Source organism: Salvia hispanica, chromosome 1, assembly GCF_029641045.1.
Source record: "Salvia hispanica isolate PSC_SH4W2 chromosome 1, Shi_PSC_v1, whole genome shotgun sequence".
NCBI lineage: Eukaryota > Viridiplantae > Streptophyta > Magnoliopsida > Lamiales > Lamiaceae > Salvia > Salvia hispanica.
The window spans coordinates 44,999,123-45,021,720 of NC_142692.1; the positions used below are offsets into that span (position 1 = coordinate 44,999,123).

The following is a 22,598-nucleotide window of genomic DNA, read 5'->3' on the forward strand; positions in this document are numbered from 1 at the left end:
TAGCATCGCCCTTTGTAACGATCAAAGGTAGCAAGTCCATTGGTCCTCACAGTTACCAGTAGAAGATTGGTTATTTCTTGTCTATATATTACTACTATTAAGAGAATAACTGGTGAAGCTGAATAGATAAATGCATATATTACAAAATCAAAGAAAACGAATTACTTCCCACTTCCAACATTCATTGTATATTTACATCCAAAAAGAATCAGAGCAAACAAAATCATAATTACACTTGAAGCTGTCAATCAAACCATGACCCCTAATTAAAAGGTTGGGGATTGATGTATCCAAACTTAATATCATCACTTATTTACACTATTTTACACTAAATTTTTTACACAATCTCTCCTCACAAGTCTGACCAAAGAAAACGCCCCTCCAATGGAGTCACCCATTGTGAATGATCTATACACACCGGTAACCTGCAATGAAGCAACAAGATTTACAAGCACACCTACAAGAATGATATTGTAAATGCAATTATGTGCTAGGAATGTCTTTTGGTGAAAAGTCAGAAACAACAATAAGATGCCGTGCTGTGAGTCTGAAAAGTAACTCAAGATTGTTAGAGGAAATTTACTATCGACTCTCAGTTCATCCAGAGGTAATTAGCAAAGGCAACTCTAAGGAACGTTAAATTTGAGAGCAACGATAGAATCATTTGGAGCACAAAAGACGTAATTCCTATGGACCAGTTTGACAAACCTCTTAACTTAGTTCAGTTTACACAAGCAAAACACACATAAACATATCATATCATATGTTTCAAATGGAGTTTACCTCAACACCAGATGGAGGCTGAATTTCTGACCACCTCTGATATCTGTAACCTTGCATTTTCACCATCAACTTTTGTTTTTCAACAGCTTCCACATTGGGCAAACCCATAAAATTATCTTCAGTGTTGCTGATGACATAATGCGTGCTTCTATGCAACACCTACTGCTTAGATTCGTGAGGTGGGGTTTTGCCCAAGTATTTCTCCAGAGACTCTTTTTTGTGCTCCGGATCAAGGCTGCCAAGCAATACAAAAACTACTAGTGTTATGAATCTAACAAGGAGCAGCAATATGCAACATATGAACATGGAAGCTGAAGATGAGTAGTGAGGCACGGAAATAAAACATAAAAGAGTACGACATGAAGTAGCAGAACCTATTCCTGAAGCCAAGAAGAGCACAGTGAACTGCGCGTGCTGCAGCAGAAGCAGGAGCTATTGCAGCAGCTGGAGCAGATTGCACAGCAGTTGCCAAAGTAGATCCCATACTAGCACCCCGCTGGTACTTTTTTAGGGGGCTTTGTACTAAGGCAGAGGCTGATCTTCCTAAGCCGTCACTAATACTCTGGTAGGCCTGTCAAGAGAAATTTATGTCCTTATTTGCAACAACAATGTAGAATAATGCTGGCTAAAGAGAAGTTGCGGAAAAAGATGATAGAAGTTATTCTTTTCAAGCTAATATGGATGGGAAGTCGCCAAAACACTTCTCTTTCCCAATGAATGGTCACCAATCAGGAATTAAAAATTTGATAGTTAAAAAACAAAGTAAAAAAGAACCATAATGATCAACCAGTGTTTGATAGGATACTTGACCTGTTGAATTCCTTGATGAGCATCATTTGGCTGATTTGAGTTCACACTGTTACCTGCTTCGCTTTCGAGCGGCCATGGCACAGAGGGTGGAATATTCGCCAGAATATACTCTGCTTGGAGAAGGATATTATGAGCTCCACCAGCCAAATGTACTCCCAGACCAATGGCTTCAAGCGAAATGCTTTTGAGGAATGCAACAGTGCCTATGAGAACCATTCATTACACACTTAAATATCATATCCTCATTCAGACAACAAAATGAAGAACATTGCCTGCTAGAAAGAATTGTATCTTCAGCAGAACAAGAAAGCAAGCAGTGACTTTATAGAACTCACATCATATGAATAGATGAGAGATGTCTATTAAGATAGTTTACCTCTTTGCATTCCTTTGAGTAACCTATGATCCGTTTTATAGCTCTTCACAGGCAGAGATACCAACTTTGCAGCTCCAGAGCTCACAGCAAGCAGTGACTTAATGGGAGGAAGGCCTTTCAGCAGTTTATGAACCTACAGAACATGCAATTTAGTAAAATTCATACATTCATGAATATCAAAATTCGTGAATATTAAGTCAGATTTAACTGACCTGGTTCTGAGAAATGTCTTCCAGCCACTCTCCCAATATTGTTTCGCAAACACTGCTCCAGCCGTAGAGGCCAATTCCTTGCACATGTTTGAGTTGTAACTCCACAGCCTGCATCAGAAGTCATTAGTATACAAAACTAGTAGTATGTAACATGGACATGCAATAACTCCCCTGCATTATAAGCTTTAATTCAGATGGAAGCACATTAACTTTTTCATTACGACATGACGAATGACGCAGCTAAAGTACCATGAGTGGTAGAAAATTCATGATGAAACACCAGAAAGCCAAAAGCAGCAGGTGCATTCAGATCATATTGTTACCCAGGAAAATTCTCAACAGAACGAATTGTTTTACTAAGATAAACCAGGTTGTTAGGACAGCAACTGAGCATGGACTTTATTTTTTAAGCCTGGAAGGCGCGACATAAGGCATCTTTAAACTTCTCTGATAAGAAGCAGAATGCCATGCTGATATATTCGAAGATGCATATCTATCAGGCAGATACGCATACCAGGCCATAACAGATCTGTGTAAGTGGATCAAGTAACAAAAGCATCAATTTGCATATGAATATTTTCACCAAATAACAAGTCCATTAAAATTCCTCCATCCAGGGTTTACAGTTTACACTGCCAGTGCCCATTAATTAGGTTTATTTACTTTATCATGTGAAATTCACATGATTATAATATAACCTGGCTGGGCTGCAAAAGTCAATAGAAACAGATAAAGAAATAATAAAACAACAAGTCACCTTCCAAGGTAAGAGGTTGACAAGTTCAACATACTTGCCGCCCCTTAGAGCTGTTAAGTCGACATGGCTAGGAATGTAATCAACTCGAACGAGCATAGGCCATATGTCAAATTTCTGTAAGAAAGCATATATAGATGAGAGATCCAGCCTAGATGAAGGAGGGAACAGTGAAAAGAAAGAAAAAAAGTGAAGTATTTGGAATCGAGCATCATTGCAGGCAAAGGGGATGCTAGACAGACGTGTCTGTCTTAAACACTTATGGTCTTCATATCACACAAACCATGATTCAAGTTAGGCCCATCTAAAAGTTAGGCTCAAACTTACCTGGAAGTAAGGAAGAAATGCCTCTTCACTGATGCCACGACCCTCCACGTTGTCACTCTTCTCAACTAAATCTCCCGAATTACTTTTATCCGCAGGGGTACAAGAAGAGGATTCAGCAGGTGAGTTTTTTCCTCCAAAGAAGCTTATGAAAAATTCAAGTTGGCGCTGATGAAGATGCAAAAGCAGAGGAAGGAAAGCAATGCGTAACCTGGAAAAGAAATGCAATAAGAATTAGAAAATCAAAAGTTTCGTATACTTATAATGAAGGGAACGGTCAACCTACTGATGCTAATTCCGTACAAAATCTTGTAGAGGCCATTTAAGTAAGAAATCCAAAGTTCACTACAATCTCAATTTCAGGCAAATCTATGCTTATGAAAATGATAGAAACAAGGAATTGGAAGAATGGGCAAGATGATTAAAAGTTCTTGATGGGCTGAAAAGCTCGAAAATCATACATGGTGAAGTCACAATAAATCCCTAAATTCTAGGAAAATTGTGCTATAGAAAGGTCATAAATGAGAGGAAGGGCCAAGTCCCCCCCCCCCCCCAACTCCCACCCAAAAAAAGGAGCCAATAATATATCTTAAAATTGGTGGAAGATAACATGTTGTCCTCATTTCACTTTCTTCTTCATTCTTCTATATAAAACCCTAAGAACTGTTGGTTACCCATATCTCAATGACATTGCCACCCTAACAAGTCATTGTCTATATTTACTAAATGGGCTCTTAATATGTCATCCAAAAATCCAACTGAAATAAAAATTAATCAGATGTTTTAAAGCAACAGCACAGTTTTTTCAAATGCCCAAAAATGGCTAAAATAGAGAAGCTAAAACAAATAGCACACCGATTTTCTTCTATATGGATTGAAGGGTCTGGTCTAACAGCTTCTAAATTCAGCTTCACAGCTTTTGAAGAGGACTTTCTTGGATGCTTTTTTGACTGATAATTCCCAAGCACCTTAACCAAAAACAGCACTAATCAGAGAATGAAACATTACAAAATTCAACAAGTGGACACAAAGATAGTTAAGCAGTACCAGCTTCCATGGTGCATCATTACTTCTGTCATAGAGGCAGAAATCCCTGATGGTGAGAGAAAGCGTAGATGCGGATATTTCACCATCAGGGTAAACATCATACTCGATACATATTCCAGACAATGCAAGTTCTAAACAAGTAGTCACATCCCTTGCACTAGCAAAAGTTGGAGAAGTACTGTGAAAGTTGGCCCAGTCAGAACCAGCGTACATTCTCCAACTGACATTTATGTTCTTAAGAACTATGCGACCCTCAGCTATCACACCATTAACATGTTCATGATCATTTGTAGAAATTTCAGAGTCCACAGGTTTCCGCATATCAGGCTTCTCCACTTTTGAAGCATGATTTTCTAGTATTCTTAATGGGGTGCTCCCATACCATCCATCATTACCTTTCAGATCATCTTCAACAACATTGTTGAAACCATAAAATTCAGATGACTGACTTCCTGAAGAAAGTACAGAAAGGGGGCGAAGATCTGACAGGAAATATTCTTCTATAAACTCAGGAGCCTTTTCTCCCGATGACGAAGCCCCACTGGCTACAAGAGAAGTATCATCAAGCACAGAGCAAAGATGAGAATTTAAATTTTTAGCTTGGCCAGCAGAGTTGCTATCCAGCTGAAAGACATCTTCACATATCTCATCCATTATATTGACCATCTTGAACTTCTTGTCTTGACTTGAACCTTCTGATTGGTGAAGTGGAGTGAACTCACCACCAAATGCCATTTTATCAGTGACTTCATGAGCCTGCTGCACATTATTCCACCTATTCTCCAAGTGCACAACATAATCTTGCATATCAGGAGCAAAAAGCTTTTGCAGTTGAGCAGCCAATCTAATCAATCCAGAAGTCGTATCATGGCATGTACTTAACATTATGTGCGACTCTGCACATTCTAATTCCCATGTATGGCCATTCTCACAGTTCGTCCTAAAGAGTGCTTCAACATTTGCCTCTTGGGCAACTTTCACATAACCAAGATTGTTAAGTTGCTCTACACTGTTAGTACAGCCACCTAACCCATATTCAGGTACCATGCATATAAGGAAACCTAGATCTTGGAGTCTAATTTTGTAGTCCCTTTCTGCGGAATCAGACACAGTCGTATTTGAAAGTTTCAAGGAAGAGGCAGCAAGAAGACAAGCAACATACATCTCATCCCCATATTCGTTGGCCTTGAAATCAGAAGATTTGAGGTCTGTACCCTGATCTTCTGTCAATTTTTCAATGTATGGCTCATAACTCAGGCCAATATCTACCATATTAAGAATGAATGAAGATCCACGAGTCTTCTCCTGACAATTATCATCTGCTTGTTGAGATTCAGAAGATGGTAGGATGAAAAAGGATATTATCGTATTAAACCAATCTAGGCGACCCCCAATTGCAACAATAGTGGCACATCTAATAGCAATTGAAGTAAAAATATGGTTGCTTTCTGGGTCCGAAAAGTTGATAATGTCAGAACCAGAATACCTAGAGGATAACACGTTTGAACCTTCTCCATCACCACGGCCCATTGTCGAATCACTGCATGATATCAAAAGAAACTCCCGATTAAGACCTTCAGTAGAACCCCACAAACTGCCCTTACCATGGGACACCCATAGGAAATTGGCATGGTTTATTCCACCAATATTAGATACAGAAAGTAACTCAAACTTGTCCACCTTGAGAGTTAGACCAGACCAAGAACTTGGAAGTTCTGAGCGTATAGAACACTTAACGTTCCCCACAGGTTCAACTGCAAGAAAAATATTCAGAGACTCACATTCAAATAGAAATGATGTTTGCAGCGCAGAATGCTCTTCCATATTACTAACTGATTCGGTGGTGACAAAAGCAAAATGGTCGGCAATCTGATTTAGGAGGCCAGATATGTTCTCATACTTTCTTTCGTCTAGGTGGATTGTTGCAGTAGGTAATTTTCCATGCAAGAAAAATGCAGAGCTTGCTAACATCTCTTGCCGAGTATGAGTATCAAACCCATTGCTGTCTCTAACAGTTGTAACTGAAGCAAAATCAGAATCCTTCCCAACAACCTTATCTTGTCTCTTACCATACTCAGAAGAAGCCAAAAGCTTCGCTTTTTTGGCGATCCAAGGACCAGTCACAGGACCCTCCTGCCAAAACATACTAATAACAGACAGATGACCAGTTCCATTAACAACAGAAAAAATCTTTTCAGCTGAAAAGCCAGCTTCCAGCCTCTCGTAGGTCTCACTTTCATCAAACTTCTTCATATAAGCTGAGCTGATGTAAAAAAGATAAAAGTCACCCATATTTAAATTCAAGGAGCATGATGTGGTCATAGTCGGTCTCTTGTCCAAACTAGCAACAGGAGTCAGCCTGGTGGATCTATCATCTCTCCCTCTCATTGTTGGTGAGACCAAGTCAAAAGCAATAAACTGATTGCAAGAAGAGTAGCTGGAATAATATTCACGGTTCTTCAAAGGGATACACAGTATTATCCTAGCATTTGGGAGGAATATATTTCCCTCCAGAAACTTTCTGGTTGACACATTGGTAGACCGTGGATGTGAAAATCCATATTCCTTACTTTCTGGTTCCGGGGTAAAACCATTCCCCAGGTTAGTTGTTCCAACACAATTTGACATCTCTCGCAGAAATTCTACCACTGTAGTAATAAGATCAAAGTTCATCCAACAAACAAAAGGTGGCAGCTTTAAAGTAAAAGATGTAGGTCCCATTGATGAGCTGCCAGATGAAGCCAGGTTTACACTGACATGACAGCTGCTGACACCTGAAGTTCTGAGCAAAGTTACATTGGCATAATCTCGACAAATATCTTTGCCTTTCTTCATGTGCCGACATCCAATGCCATCCTGCATGCTCAGTGAAACTTCAACATCTTTTGTGGATTCTCGAACAGTCCGAATAGCACTTTGGACACCCTCTTGCATTTTTTGGATCAAGCTTGTCTCACTATCAAAGTTTTCATGTTGACCGTGAGTTTTGTAATCCACCAATCCATTCATAGAGGAAAAATGATCGACTAATTGGATACGTTGCACGGTTAGTTCAAAGTTCATTTCACGAGGATGTACCTGAACTTGCACGGTTTTGAATGTTAATGGAGTAAACTAGACATAACACTGAGAGAGAATAATACGGTTACTAGGTAAAGATGACATGAAATGGTTGTGATAAATAAATAAGAAATAGTATTGTAGTTACCTGCAGTACAAGATCTAGGTCTACAAACTGTGCACACAGATGATGATGATGATGATGATGATGATTAGCAGTATTGACCATATCAGCATTCATTTTGGGGGACTGTTTCTCATCTTCATCAATGAAAGACAAAAGGAGAGATACTTTTTCTACAGATGCACTGAAGTTAGTTTCAACAAGCTGCTGCTCTGCACCCAAGTCGGTATAAAGCAATATCAGTTCCACAGTTGAAAGTGATATGGTGATGCAGCAGCAGAGCTAATGAAGGTAAAAATGTTTTCAACATTGACACAAAGAGAGGGGATACCTTTCACAGATAACATATACTCAAATAAAAAAGACATCACGAAAAAAATGAACATCAATGATGCATGACAATCGAGAATTAGTTTTTACTTTTTTAGAAGCCTTCCAAGCTGTGCTGCAAGATGATTTGTTATGATACAGCAAATTAGGCAAGTAAATATTGGGGGCAAATATGTGAAGTTTCAATAATAGATTTCTAACACAACCTGTAACTGCAAACCATGATAGGTGAGTCCAGAGAGTTTGACCTCAAGGAGATTAGTGAAAGCTTCATGACTCCTACTTCGTTCCTTGTTAGTTTACAAATAATTCCTTAAAATTTTCATGGTTGGTGGATTTTAAGGAGAGCAGAATAAACAGAGAAACAAGTCTACAACATAAACCTTTACCTCCCTACCCCACAAATAAAATCAGGAACCAAGCTTCATTTGCATAGACTGAAACAGATCATTATTTAGTTAGTTATCTTCTATATCTATAATCTGTTTAGTTATTTAGGGTAAAGATATTTAGGGCTGGAATAAATTTATTCATCAGGCTTTTGTATGGGCACCAAGCTATTTACATGGCCCTCAAGTTTCTTTAGGTCTTTAAATAGTTGCTAGTGAGTCAGGGTTAATATCATTATCGTTGCAGTACTTTTTAAGGATAAGGACAGCTTCTGCTCTAGGGTCTCGTTCTCGCTGCAGAGCGCTGTCATTAATTCAATAAATCTCTTCTCTGTTTATCATTTTTCATTCGTCGCAATCATCTTAACTCTATCAATTGGTCTATCCTGCTGGATTCAAACCAGCGACCCAAGGATACATAGTAACATCAATACAGAAAAACCATCAAAAACTCCAGAACGTTTCTTACAGCTATTGGAATTTTATTTTATTTTTTGAAGATTAATATGTTTATGTAGTGAGTCAGTTAAGTTAACTAACTAACTTGAGTGGCGTCTTTTCTCTTCTCATTTTACCAGCACTTAACAACCCCCCACACACCATAATAATTCTACTGAATTGAAACTTTTGACAGTTCCAAATTCAACAAATGTCGCATTCCTATATTTAACATTTGTGCAGTAGAAGTTAGCCATGTGTTTGCTCATGAACTACTAGTTGATAGGACATTTGCTCATGAAGTTAGTTTCCTAGCTCAAGAAAAGGTAAACTTGTTAATGATCTTGCCGAATGATTGTAATGTCAAATGATTTAGATAGGAACTTCAAGTTTTCCTAGATCCAGTTAATGGTGTCATAATTTTAGTGAACAAGTCAATAACATGAATCTGCGAAGACACTGACGTATTCACGTATTCAATAGTTTAATAATTAAATAACACAAGCATTGAGCAAAGTCAAAAGAAAAGGTAAGAGAAAGAAATAGCTTACAAATTCTGTAGTACCATACTGAACTGCTATAGCATAAATTTGTGTTTGAGACTATACACTGTAAGGACTTACCAGGAGGAACATGTAAAGATCCAGAAGCAAGGTTGGATGCTGCAGTAATTGCACTAAAAACAGAGCAAGTCCAATTCCACATGCCACTGTTCCCTAAAGCTGAGTGTGAATTTCTTAGTCCATCAATGCACTCAAAAAATTGATCAACGCTGCCAAGATATAAATCAAAACCAACAGGGAAGAGTTCAGAACAGATTCTGATCAACTGGAGAGGTGAAAATCGAAGTATAAATAAGGAGGAGAAACTTTCATATCCGCACGAATAAGACGATAGAGTTAGGGCAATTGAGGAGATGAAACTAACAAGAGAATAATGAAAGAACAGAAAAAAAAAAATGAAACAAACTCTACTCCGAAGAGGCCACACTACATTTGCTGAACTCTAATTTGTATTCTGAATGATGAAACATAGGAAACAACGGCCATATAAATAATAAACTGACTAAGCCCTAATGAAACCTTAGGCCCGTGTACTTACGGGATTGACTTGAACTCGACAATGATATAAGCCAACAACTTAATATCATAGATTCATAAAAACAAAATAAAAGACTCGACTAATTAAAATACGACTCAACAACAATAAAGAAATAGCAAATTAAAACTTATAATCACAACAGCATATCTATCATGAGCCAGAATTGCTTTCAGTCATCAAAACTATGTACTGCAGGAAGGGTTCAAATTTCTACAGCTAAAAAGTGACATAGTGAGATTGACGTCGACCAACTAATTGCATCTCCCAAACAAATTCCGTGACTAGTGATACATGATGAGGCTTATTGGTCACAGAATAGCAATCAGTTTTATTCTATTTGAGTTAATGTGCTCACTGTAGCATGCATACAGATTAATGTCCAGCAAGAGTAAGTTTACTGTTTGCTTAGTACAAATTTGTGATAGTTAAAAGAAAACCAACCTCGCCCCGAAGTCTGGTTCTTCTTCATTTGGGTCTTTCTGTCTTTTACTCACCCAATCAGAAATGAGATGTGAATCTGATAGCAGGTTTTCTTTCTCTGTCAAGTTGGCAACAAGAACTTCATTACCAAGTAACCCCTTGCCACAAGGATGCATGGCAGAGCTTGAGGATGACAAGTTGTCTGATAATTCACCAGGACCTGGGTCCTCCCTTTCCTCACCTATACCTTTAAGTAGGTTCCACATAAAGATGAAGGACCTGATGGAGCTAGGTTCAAGTCTTAATTCAAGAGGTTCGATATGAAGGTTGGCATCCACTTTGCGAATGTCCAATGAACCATTTTTCCAAGGTAAACTTAACTTTAAACTACCACAGAAACCACCCATTTCTCCTGAAATTATAGTAGTTGTGTTTCCAGGTGTACAATGTCCAGAATACCAGTTGCCAATAATCGAATCAACCAAAAACTGAGGCGAAGACTCATGATCAAGACCATCCACAGGAAGTAATTCAAGAACTGCTCCTTGGAATTCTAAAAAGTTTGTTAATCTGCTTATACCAAGGACATTGCGGGCTTTGGTGAAATTGGTAGAAGAATCCTCAGAAATATGAGTTCCACATTGGAGTTCACTAATCCGAAGCACCAATATTCTGTCCAACAGTTTACCATTTCCGTCTTCCAAAAGGGGATCAAATGCCACAATTAGCTTCTTTATTTTGACATGAAAGCTAGTTAGCAACCACTTCACCATTTTGGCGATAGTTTTAACTCCTTCATGAACTTCAACAGAAGCACTTCCAACTGCATTGTTGTGAGTCTCATTGTCTTGTTTTCTGAGACCATGGCTTGAACTATCGTTGCCACTCTTGCTGTGAGAGCAAGTCTCAAATTCATCTTGGGTAGCTTTTGTGTGGCGAGGAGCAATAACAACTTCAAGCTCGTCCACCTCAACTCGGCAACCACCTTCCTTCCAAGGCATAGTTACAGTTAACGACCCAACAGACCCCTCCTTCACTACAACAGCTGCTGTTCCAAACTGAAAAACAGTAAAATGTTAGCAGAGAACAGTATAATTATTCAGGTTAAAGTTAAAACTGTTCCATCGAAGTTAACAGCCGGAAAACCATCGACTAAAAATTGCTCACAGTTTAATTTAGAAACCTAATTCAGGCTTAATCACACAACATTTACGTTAGCAAAGTATTGTAATTCACTTCCAAAATTGAGAATTCCGCTCCACAAACAGACAATTAGCAAAGCTGGAAAAAAAATTGCAGCTAGTAAAGTAAATTGTAGCACGCTACCTTGTCGTTTATGTAATCAACATTCAGCGCGAGGTCGGAGAGTTGAATTGTGCCAGCACCGAGCTGAACATCAAGGTGATCAAGATCAATATCTCCCAGTATAAATTTCCCCAATTTCTTCTTCAACAAAAATTTACAAACGCGTTTTACTGCCCACCGCGAGAACATAGCCTCGGCGGATTTCGAGAAACTCCATGAAAACATCTTCAATATAATCTATATACACTGCCCCCAGACCAGATAGTTCTCAACAAAAATAAATCAAATTTATAAGGTTACTGAATCACTATGCAGTGAACTTGGAATTGATGGAGGCGCAACTCCATCCAATCCAAACGAAATCAGAAAATAAAGCCAAGTTTAGAGATTTTGTCATGTATTTTCCTAATTAGGGTTTGGAATTGGGATAAATTGAATTGAGACGACTTTGCTTTTAGAGAGTCGTGTTTAGATCAATGATTGGATTTGTCGTGATGTTCTGTCTTTAAGATTAAGATTGTGATCTCATTGGAAAACGAGGGCTAACGGTAATTTAATATTCACCTGATTTTTATTTTAAACGTATAAAAAATAGTTCAACGCAATTTCTAACTTATTTGATACCGGAGTATTCATAAAATTATTATTTAAATCACAATTTTTAGATCACTTCTGCTCAATTCCATAACTTATAAAAATAGCTAACATATTTCTCAATTGTTTCATATAATTAAAATATTAATAAAATTTGTTATTTAAATTATAATTTTTGATTGACTTATGGATAAATTTAGTATTATTCTATATTATGGATTATGGTGGATAAGTTTGAATTGCATGAGATAATTGAGAAACGTATAAAAAATATAATTTAATTAGTTACTTTTAAAAAATTTGGAATGACCATCATTTAATCAAATATTGTGATTTATGACAATTTTCCTTTCTAATTTGATTTTATGGTGATGGATTCCACTGCAATGAGAAATACAGACTGTTTAGTTTTGAAATTGCTTCTTACAGGAGTTATAATATCGTTGGGATGCTCTTGGCAAACTATTAAAAATATTATTGATGAAAAGAACTTTATTAATGTCAAGCATCAAAATATCAAACTAGATTCTCACGTAATTCAGTTCGTAAGTAATGGTTATCATCATCGCAATAATTTATTAGGTCACTTTCATGTTACGATTTTGGTCACTATTGATGACAATGTTATTAATTTGATAAAATAATTTGGGCAGTTGATTAATCAGTAGTTAAAAGCAATGCTATGGCATAGGTAATCAGTGACATAACATAAAAAGTGATACTTCCTCCTTCCATAAAATAAATTTCATCGGTTATCAAAATAAATGGGGTGATATGCATGCTTTATTACTAAGGGGGTGCTCGGTTAGCAAAACTAAATCTCATGATTAAATATGTTTGGTTCATAAGATTAACCCCCACAACTTAATTCTAGATAGATAGTCTCATGATAATTAGTAATAGTCTCCCCCCTCCAACTAAAATAATCCCACAAATTAATCCGATAGTCTCATGATTACTAGTTATGACAACCGAGTACCTAAATAAATACTCCATTTGTGACAAATTTTTTCGTGAACAAAGATAGTTGATTTAAGATAAACATAACATTTAAAATGTCAATATAAAATAAATTACAACTCCATTTGCTAAAATAAACATGCTTAACTTTCGTCATTGTTTATTTTTCAAACTTCAAAATTGTATCACTATATATATTGATGTCGGATCCATTCACACACTATTTTATTAAACCCATGCAAACCATAATATTGACAGATTTTTCGTGGAGAAAAAAGATTATTAATTCAAATGGCATAAAATGTTGAAACTGTCAATCTAAAATAAGTTAGTTGGCAATACATACGCCGCCTAAGTTTACCCATATCGAACCAACTTGAAAATTTGAATCATAAAATACAATAATACTTAACGAGGGCTTTGTAATTTTAATTACCCGTCGTATCGCCATGTCATTTTTTACTCTCATATGTGATTTTAGGTGATTTTATTTTTATTGGAAAAATCAGAAAATGACAAAAAATAGTATATTTGCGTATAAATAACCCATATAAACTTGATAATTTAAACTACAAAATTTTGGATAATACGGTATTAATCCAAGTAGTACTATATACCTAATCGAAGTATATAGCACGCCATTTTTAAAAGACTAAAAAAGTACATTTAAGTAAAATAGTGATGCATATCTGAATTACAGTATTAAAAAAGGAACTAACTTGGAAATATTGTAGTATGAAATATTGGCTAGGTAGACCTTTTTTTAAAAATAGATTACTATAAATTTCAAAACTAATATACTGAATTCACTAAACAACGTATTTAAAAAAATACTAGAAATTAATTTAAAACAATTGTTCAAGCATTGAATAGCTTCAAATCAATCAGGTCATTTATCCTAGACTGGTACTCATCTTTTGAACTCTAAATCAAAATATTCGTAAATATTATGCAGGACACGTTTAGAGGGAAAGAGCAGTGAGCAATCGATATATTACAATTTTATCAAGCATCTAAATTTTTTGCCATGTCATCATAAAAATGTGGTTCATGCCTACGCATACAAATTGATACGAAAATATAGTTTTAGAGTAAATTGAGTAGACTGCCTAACACAGCTGCCAAAAGATAAATGTAACAATGTCAAGGGCTCAAGGCAATCAAAAGCAAGCCCAAACACTTGAAATGCCATAAATTCTTTGTAGAAACTTGCAAGTTTCAACAAAATCAGAGGTATAGCAAGAGTAGAAGAAACTACTCCTATTATGCAACAACAGCTACAACCATGCGAATACAGCCAAATAAACAATATGTAGAGATTATTACGAGACAAACCAATGATAGTGCATTTTTCCCGCAGGAATTGTAGCAAGAAGGAAGGCCTTTTCCTTTGGGCACTGGGGGAAAGAATGCAGGTCGTTTGTTGATTAGAAGTTAGTTGGTGGTTTCAACCGTGTAAGTCTCTTGATTCTGTCTTTGTCCGTGTTCTCCAACAGACCCTTCAGTAAAGGAAAGTCTACGTGAATATTTGCAACACAGATAATTTTCGGTTCATAACTTGGTAAAATAAAAATATGTATGGTAGTACTACGTAGGTGACTGACAATAGTCCAGAATAAAAATTTCCAAGTAATTCTATTAGAAAGGAACTAATATTATCGGGTAACAAATGGTTGTAAACTAGAAAAAGGTAAAATCACCTCACCTTCCAGACAATCTCATCCAGGCACAAGCATATTCTACCATATTTGTCAAGGAAAAGGCGTTCAGTTGGAGGCTTTCCACATACGTCTTTCAGGGCTGTCGTTATAACAAAGATAGCTTCTGACACTGGAAGAAGAAAAAATACCATGTCAAGATTGAATTACCATGAAATGGATATACCTGACACACTGAAAACTCTATGTGGTGGGATGTATTGGACCGAATGTCATGAAAATACAAGACACGTCCAGAAAAGTAGATGCAGACATATTTAATGGAATTGTTTAGTTAGGGCATATTTATCATAGAATAAGAAGGAGAATGGTGCATCTGAAGTATTCCGTAGAGAATGCCATGCCACTTTATAGAACATTCATTGTATATAACCTTGCCTAGCTGAGTGAATTACTTACAGGCAAGTTCGTCATATTCATCCTTGCCAACAATGAATATACTGACATCACCAAGCACTGTGTATACAATATACACCGACCTGTACAACAGAACACTCGGAGATGATACAAATAGAAAAATAGTTGTAATATCCAAGTAATGTATACTGCACATTGCCTCTTACTTAAATTACAAACGCAACAGGATGTGGACTAAACAGATACTTATTCAGCTTAGGGGAGTAGGCTTATCCATCCTTTCCACGAAAATAACTTCACTATCTAATAACTCCAGTTGAATTTTGGAGGGGAAATGAAGCACAATATAACTAAGAGAGCAATAAAACTAAGGAAAATGCTAGCATATGGACATCATTTTCCTTCTCTGCAACAACAAAACCAGAACTTCAGGTTTGTTAGTCGCCGTGTGATGTTTTAACATAAAACAATAAACTATACACTGAGCTAATGCATGAATGCTGGTAGGTTCTTTCAGGAACACGAGATACAAATTCAGGTTAATCTCTAAGCCAACTAAATAACATACATTGGAAGTGCATGTCAAAAATCTACAAAATTTTTAGCATTTACTGATGTAAAGTTTGATAATACACTGTGCACGACGGGGTAAAGTTCACAAGAAAAATGATAAAGATGATAAAAACCATACATACTTGTGATTAGCAACTAGGAGCTCCTCATTCTTGACACCTCTAAGATTATCCACTCCCAGTTTCACTAAGAAAGATCTCCAATGTAAACGTTCCTCTGCTGGAACACCATTAAAACTACATATCATCCAGCAACAAAATAAAGCCATCATAAAACAAAGAGCAACAATAAAAACTATGAACCTTTAATGATGAAAAACTTTTACTAAAAAAAGAAGCTAAAACCATTTCTTTGAATTTCTTATACTTAAAGCATACACATGAAAGTTGTATTGATTCTGAAAAAAAATGCCAAAAACCGATCAAGTAAAGGTCAAGTCTGAAAACATTTGACAAGTTTTAGCTAATTCAGGATTATCTTTAGTCTACAACATCCCATAACTCAAGCAACTTGCTGACTAAAATAAATCCACAAAAACATAAACAACTAAAAATTCTAAAATCAGAAAAGTGAACTATAGAAAAGCCATATCAACATTCAACAAACAGAAAATACGAGTGAAAACAAGTATCCAGTCTCCAGATTATAGGTTTTTGTACCGTTCGACAAGAACATTGCCTTCTGAATTTGCGATCAGGACGGCGAGCAACATTTTCTTCTCTGCTGGTTGCCGATCAAGCTGCAATTTCGAATTTCTACGAGAAAATGTACGATCAAATGATTAATTTCAAATTACCATGAATAAAAAATAGTACGTATTAATAATACGCATCTGAGTTCATAGTGACATGTAGAGTGCTAAATTCTGCTTGTCAATGAAATTGCAATTTGATTGCTTACCGCAGCACCTAATTAATAAAATGAAAAAAGCAATGCAAGTCGGGCATTACCGTATGGTCTCGAAATTTGTGAACAGCAGCACAATTCACAAATGGAGGTAACCTGTATTTTGTGCGAGAGAAGATGAATATAATGCTTATGGAGATGGGAGGGGCGAAGAAGATTAAACTGGATCCGGCGTCTCAAAGGGGGTTGGCTGTATGTTGGGAACTCAGCTTCGGACAGCTTAATTTATTTTATCAATTCTTTTCTTTCCAAATTTTTTTAAATCCTTTCGATTTGATAAATAAACCATAGATTAAAGACTTCACCCTCATTTATATATAAAAGTACTAGCTCAGGTATTATATTGTTAACTCAATATTTAATTGCTAACTACAACTAAATTAAATAATAGTAGTCATTAAATATTTAAATTAAGGGCCTAAAATCCTGGATCATTAATCCAAATATAAATACGATCAACAAAAAACGTTAATAGGGTATTAAGGTCAATTTACAACAAATTAGTTGTAACTAACTTTTGAAAAAATATCTCATCACTTTAAAACGTATATAACTTTCTCGATTTAAATTATTTTTTCGCACAACATATATCAAATTAAAGATAATTTCATAAGGATTTCAACAAGATCGCACTTCCATATATTCCGATGTCAAAATTTGAAAAAAATTCAAAAATTTAATTTTTTCGTACATCACAAATGTCAACATAGTAGTATATAAAATATGTCAATATAATACATGTAGAATGTCAATATAAGCAATGTGTTAACATTCTCAAAGCATTATGTTGATATTTTTGAAACACTATATTGAAATTTTTATCCATAACTCTAATTTGGTAGTTTTTTTTTTATCTTTTTCAATTTAATTAATAAAAATGAAAATTACACGTGAAAAATTATAGACCACAAGTTTTCTAAAATTCTATGATCTTAAATTAGCTGTAGTTTGCAATTAAATGATGAGTTAGCAATTGATCACTCCCAAAGTACTTAATATTATTTGATTTTCATATTTTTAATTTAATTTAAGTGCATTAAGATATTATCGATATTAGAGGTAAATTGCTGATAATATTTTATTTTATTTTAAATTATAAGAAAAATGATAAATTGATAAGTGTATAATTTATACTATTATCAACAATAAATTTCTAAATATCAAAACACATATATAAACAAAATAAATAATACTATTAATATAGACTAAATGAGACCACTATTCTCATATAATATGATTCAAAAATAATATATTCATGATATCAACTTACAATATCATTTTAATTCTAGAAGGCAAGTTATATAAGAGTAGTAAGAGCATCCGCAGCAGTGCTCATGCAGACGGACGCCGTCCGTGCGGACGGCGCGGCACGCTGTTGTTCGCCATTGACACGGTGCTACTCGATGCATCGAGCACGTCCCTACCACTGAGCAAGCTGATGTGGCGGCACGGTATTGGCCAACGGCATAGCCGTTGGCAATTTCTTTTTTACTATTTTTTATTTTTTATTTTTTCAAATTAAATTAAAAAATTGTTTTTAAATAAAAATATATATTTTCCTACTTCCCAATAAATTATATCCGTTTTCTCCGTATTTTTTATTTATGTTTCAATTTTTGTCCCTAAAATTCACATTTTCATCTATAAATACCCTCTCTTCCACACAAGAAATTTCTCACCACACTACACAATTATCATCTAAATTCTTTCATCAATTCTCAATCTTTCACTCTTACAAAAAAATGTCCGGCTCTGGTGATCACCCCTCCGACTCCCGCGGTTGAAATTACGAATGGTTCGGCTCACAACGATTCCCTAGTCCGGAAACGCAATTCTCGGTCCCTCCTCAAACCCAAGGTTCTCAAGTTTCAGATGGCTACCGGCCTTACCCGGTGAACGACCAAGATGCCCCCGATGGGCGATATGGGTGGGCACCCGAACCCGGCTCGGGAGGGAGCGACGGCTCTACTCCTACTCCTACTCTTACTCCTACTCCTACTCCTACTCGTGGTGTCCGCACCTCGTACACTCCGGCGGAGATGGAACAGTTATTTAGAGCATCCCCATCCGTGCTCTTATTTAAGAGCACGGAGGTGGGCACGGACCCACTTTTACTCCTCGTCCTTAGGTAAGAGCACAACACCCACATCCGTGCTATTCCGCAAGGACAAGCTCAAGGGTCCCACCATTCTATTATTCAATTTAAATACTTCAATTACTAAAAACATTTCTACAATATAAAAATAAATTAAAATATAAAAATTACATAATTAAATCTTAAAAAATAAAAATTACATAATTAAAATCCTAAAAAATAAAAATACATAATTAAAATCCTAGAAAATAAAAAATTACATAATTAAAATCCTAGAAAATAAAAATTACATAATTAAAGACTAAAAATTACCATGTGTAAGACTAGTCCTCTATCCCCAATGTTCTTCGGAGACCCCGTATCATTGCAACATGTGAATCAATTTGCTCGGGTTCATCCTAGACGTATCGACCATATTGAGTTGAGCCAAGAGGGGCCACAATGAATTGGTCGGGGGTGGAGGTGGCACAAATGGAGCGGGGGCGGATGGAGTCGGGGCGCGACGACGATTGGCCGTCGCCTTCTTCCTTCCTTGCGGCGGGCGGGAACTGCTCGGGCCAGCGTCGGGGCTACCCAAGTTAGTTCCGGCAAGCTGGGTAGCCACCTCATCGGAGGCACCGTCGGATAGGGCTACCGACCTCGACCGTTTGCTGGAGGAGCTGGAGGATGCTACTACACCCCTCCTGCCAACAACTGAGGTACTTGAACGGTTTCAACTCCAAGCTTTGGTAGGTCGCCAAGGCGACACTGATGATGTCGAGCTCGCTTTTGCCGCTCCCAGCCGCCCGCTCTTCCTGTTGGTAATACCCCTAGAACTTATCGATTGCCTCGTTGGCTCTGAAGATGCAATTGCGCACCATACTATCATTACAATAGATGGTTCCTCCCGGCTGGGTTTCATTGTAAAGACGAGCGATGCGTCACCAATACGTTTCCCCAGTTTGGTTCGTGCCAACTTCTGGATCTTCGGAGACTGCCAAGTAGGCTTTTGAATATCTGCATCATCTCATTTGGAGTGTACGGGGTGTGGGTACCACGGGTAGGAGGAATAGGAGTAGGAGTAGAGTTGTCGCTCCTTCCTGAGCCGGATTCGGGTGCCCACCCGTATCGCCCATCGGGGGCATCTTGGGCGTCCACCGGGTAAGGCCGGTAGCCACCCGGAACTTGAGAACCTTGGATTTGAGGAGGGGCCGAAAATTGAGTTTCCGGACTAGAGAATGGCTCGGAGCCGAACCATTCATGATTCCAACCGCGTGAGCCGGAGCCGGACATTGTGTAGTGTGGTGGGAATTTAGATGAGAGAATATGAGAAAAAAGATGAGAGAATTGATGAGAAAATAGATGAGAATTGTGTAGTGTTATGGGAATTTTTTTTATAGATGAAAATGTGAATTTTGGAGAAAAAAAATTGAAAAATAAATTAAAAAAGTGTATAAAAATGTTATAATTTAATTGGGAAGTGGGAAAATAATCTTATTTATTTAAAAACATTTTTTTAATTAATTTTGAATTTTTTTTTAAAAAAATAAAAAATCAATTTGCCAACAGCTATGCATTGGCGGACGGCGGGGGTCCATTCCGCTGGCACGGACGGACAACATCCCGCTTCGGATGCTCTTAAAGCCTATTTGATTATCTCTGAAGATCCGGACGTAGGCACGAACCAAAGTGGGGATAGGTTTTGGTGGCCCGTCACTCGTCGGTACAATGAAAACCGGCTGGATGGAACCATCTATCGTAATGATAGTATGGTGCGCAATGCCATCTTCAGAGCCAACGAAGAAATTCGAAAGTTCCAGGGGTATTACCTCCAGGAAGAGCCGTCGGCGGAGAACGGCGAGAGTGAGCTCGACATCATCACTGCCGCCTTGGCGACCTACCAATCCCTAAATTACAAACCGTTCAAGTACCTCAGCTCTTGACAGGAGGTGCGCCATCATCAGAAGTATAAGGGTGCGTAACATCCTCCTCCAGCTCTTCCAGCAAACGGTCGAGGTCGGTATCCCTATCCAACGCCGGCGAGGATGAGGTGGCTAGCCAGCTTGCCGCAACTAACTTGGGTAGCCCCGACGCCGGCCCGAGCAGTTCCCAACGCCGGCCGCAAGGAAGGAAGACGGCGACGGCCAACCGCCGTCGCGCCGCAACTCCAACCGCCCCCGCTCCCTTTGTGCCACCTCAACCCCCTACCAACTCGTTGTGGCCCCTCTTGTCTCAACTCAATATGGCCGATACGTCTAGGATGTCTCCCAAGCAACTTGATTCACATGTTGCAATGATACGGGGTCTCCGAAAAACTTTGGGAATAGAGGACTAGTCTTCCACGGGGGTATTTTTTAGCCTTTAATTATGTAAATTTAAATTTGTAGGATTTTAATTATATATTTTTATTTTTTAGGATTTTAATTATGTAATTTTTATTTTTTAGGATTTAATTATGTAATTTTTATATTTTAATGTATTTTTATATTGTAAAAATATTTTTAGTAATTGAAGTATCTAAATTAAATAATAAAATGATTGGACCCTCGAGCTTGTCCTTGCGTAAGAGCATGAATGTAGGTGTTGTGCTCTTGCCTAAGAGCGGAGAGTAAAAAATGAATAAAAGTGGATCCGGGCCCACAATAAGGTGGACACTCCTCTCCCAGCACCGGTGGCCTTTCAAACAGAGTTTCCGGGCCGCCGCGGCTCGTGGCGCCGTGCAATAGTCAGCCACGGTCAGTACCCCCCCTCTCCCGCAGCCCCATCCTCGCCGGATACTCGACTGACTGTCCGCCCCAAACCGCCGCGCCCCATGTTTCTGCATCAATAGGGAGCCGTGGGCTTCCCTACTGTAGACACTCTAAGAGTGAGCTGCTAGCCGCGGCTCCCCCATTGTGGATAAGAGTAGGGGTGGGGAATTATATCGAAATACCGGAATACCGGACTTACCGTACCGAAAAAATACCGAAAATACCGATTTTTCGGTATACCGTAGTTTTCGGTACAGTATCATACCGTACCGAATCTTTCGGTATGGTAACGGTATTAGATTTCATATACCGGCATACCGAAGATTCGGTATACCGTTGATTATATGTACCTATATATATAATATTTATGTTAGATTTATATGATTATTATTATATGTATAAAACCCTTATATTAATGGCAAGTTAGATCCTCCATTTTCATTCTCATCTACAAGTAACGTCTTTTGTCAAATTCATTAACAAGGTTCTAAGAAATGAAGATAATGGTGCTCATGGTTTTATAATTTGTTTTTTTATTTGGTTGTCAAAGTTTTATAAAGTTGAGTATTAGAATGACGGTACGTAGTTTAGTTGTTTTATACTTTTTGAAGTAGTTGAACAATAAAATTGTTTTTTTTTAATATTTTAGGTATAAAATTATTTTTTCGGTATAACAGGTATAATTGTATGTCGTACAGAAGTTCGGTATACCGCAAAAATACGGTATACCGGAATGCGGTACGGTATACCGAAAACATGGTATGGTAACGGTATAAAAAACTACCATACCGAATTTCCGGTATATCGAAAAATTCGGTACGGTATCGGTATGGTGTTTTGTCATACCGTAACTTTTGGTACGGTATACGGTATGACACTCAAAGTACGGTACACCGTTGAGCTGCTAGCTCGGGCCTTGCTTGTAGTCTCACTTAAAATTGAGTCGCACTCGCATCTTTTAGGCAATCATAACGCTGAGAGCAATGCCCCTCCTAGGTGTACAATTGACTGTTGAATCGATTTTAATTAAATACAGAGTACTAGTATTATAGCATAGAGTAATATTAGTAGTATTAATTTTTTTTTAATTAGTGGTCACACACACACTGTAAATTGTAAAATTGGACAGAAATCGGATATCATCTCACCGTCCTGGGAGCAAACTTCGAGATGGACGAAACAGGATATACGTA

The 22,598-nt window shown here is 37.4% G+C and overlaps 2 protein-coding genes across 4 annotated transcripts; both read right to left on the reverse strand.

The window, feature by feature from the left end:
* Positions 1-139: 139 nt before the first annotated feature.
* LOC125224522 (autophagy 2) lies at positions 140-11,934 on the reverse strand. Of its 2 annotated transcripts, XM_048127932.2 has the most exons (14): positions 11,495-11,933; positions 10,190-11,226; positions 9,271-9,419; positions 7,515-7,702; positions 4,307-7,384; positions 4,115-4,227; positions 3,263-3,470; positions 2,939-3,052; positions 2,182-2,289; positions 1,970-2,102; positions 1,594-1,796; positions 1,158-1,354; positions 784-1,018; positions 140-425 (listed from the first exon to the last, which is right to left on the reverse strand). In XM_048127932.2, exons 1-13 carry the CDS (start codon positions 11,696-11,698, stop codon positions 943-945), a joined length of 5,808 nt encoding a protein of 1,935 aa, XP_047983889.1. In that variant the 5' UTR covers positions 11,699-11,933; the 3' UTR covers positions 140-425; positions 784-942. The 2 variants fall into 2 exon arrangements, with proteins under 2 accessions (XP_047983889.1, XP_088920928.1); XM_089064802.1 differs by lacking the exons at positions 140-425; positions 784-1,018 and having other exon boundaries at positions 1,203-1,354; positions 1,647-1,796; positions 11,495-11,934.
* Positions 11,935-14,180: 2,246 nt separating this feature from the next.
* LOC125185123 (uncharacterized) lies at positions 14,181-16,803 on the reverse strand. 2 transcript variants are annotated; one of them, XM_048081618.2, is made up of 6 exons: positions 16,626-16,803; positions 16,335-16,430; positions 15,798-15,891; positions 15,145-15,224; positions 14,733-14,857; positions 14,181-14,526 (listed from the first exon to the last, which is right to left on the reverse strand). In XM_048081618.2, the coding sequence occupies exons 2-6, from the start codon at positions 16,348-16,350 to the stop codon at positions 14,455-14,457; spliced, it is 387 nt and encodes a 128-aa protein (XP_047937575.1). In that variant the 5' UTR covers positions 16,351-16,430; positions 16,626-16,803; the 3' UTR covers positions 14,181-14,454. The 2 variants fall into 2 exon arrangements, with proteins under 2 accessions (XP_047937575.1, XP_047937574.1); XM_048081617.2 differs by having other exon boundaries at positions 15,798-15,911; positions 16,626-16,801.
* Between the last annotated feature and the right edge of the window lie 5,795 nt (positions 16,804-22,598).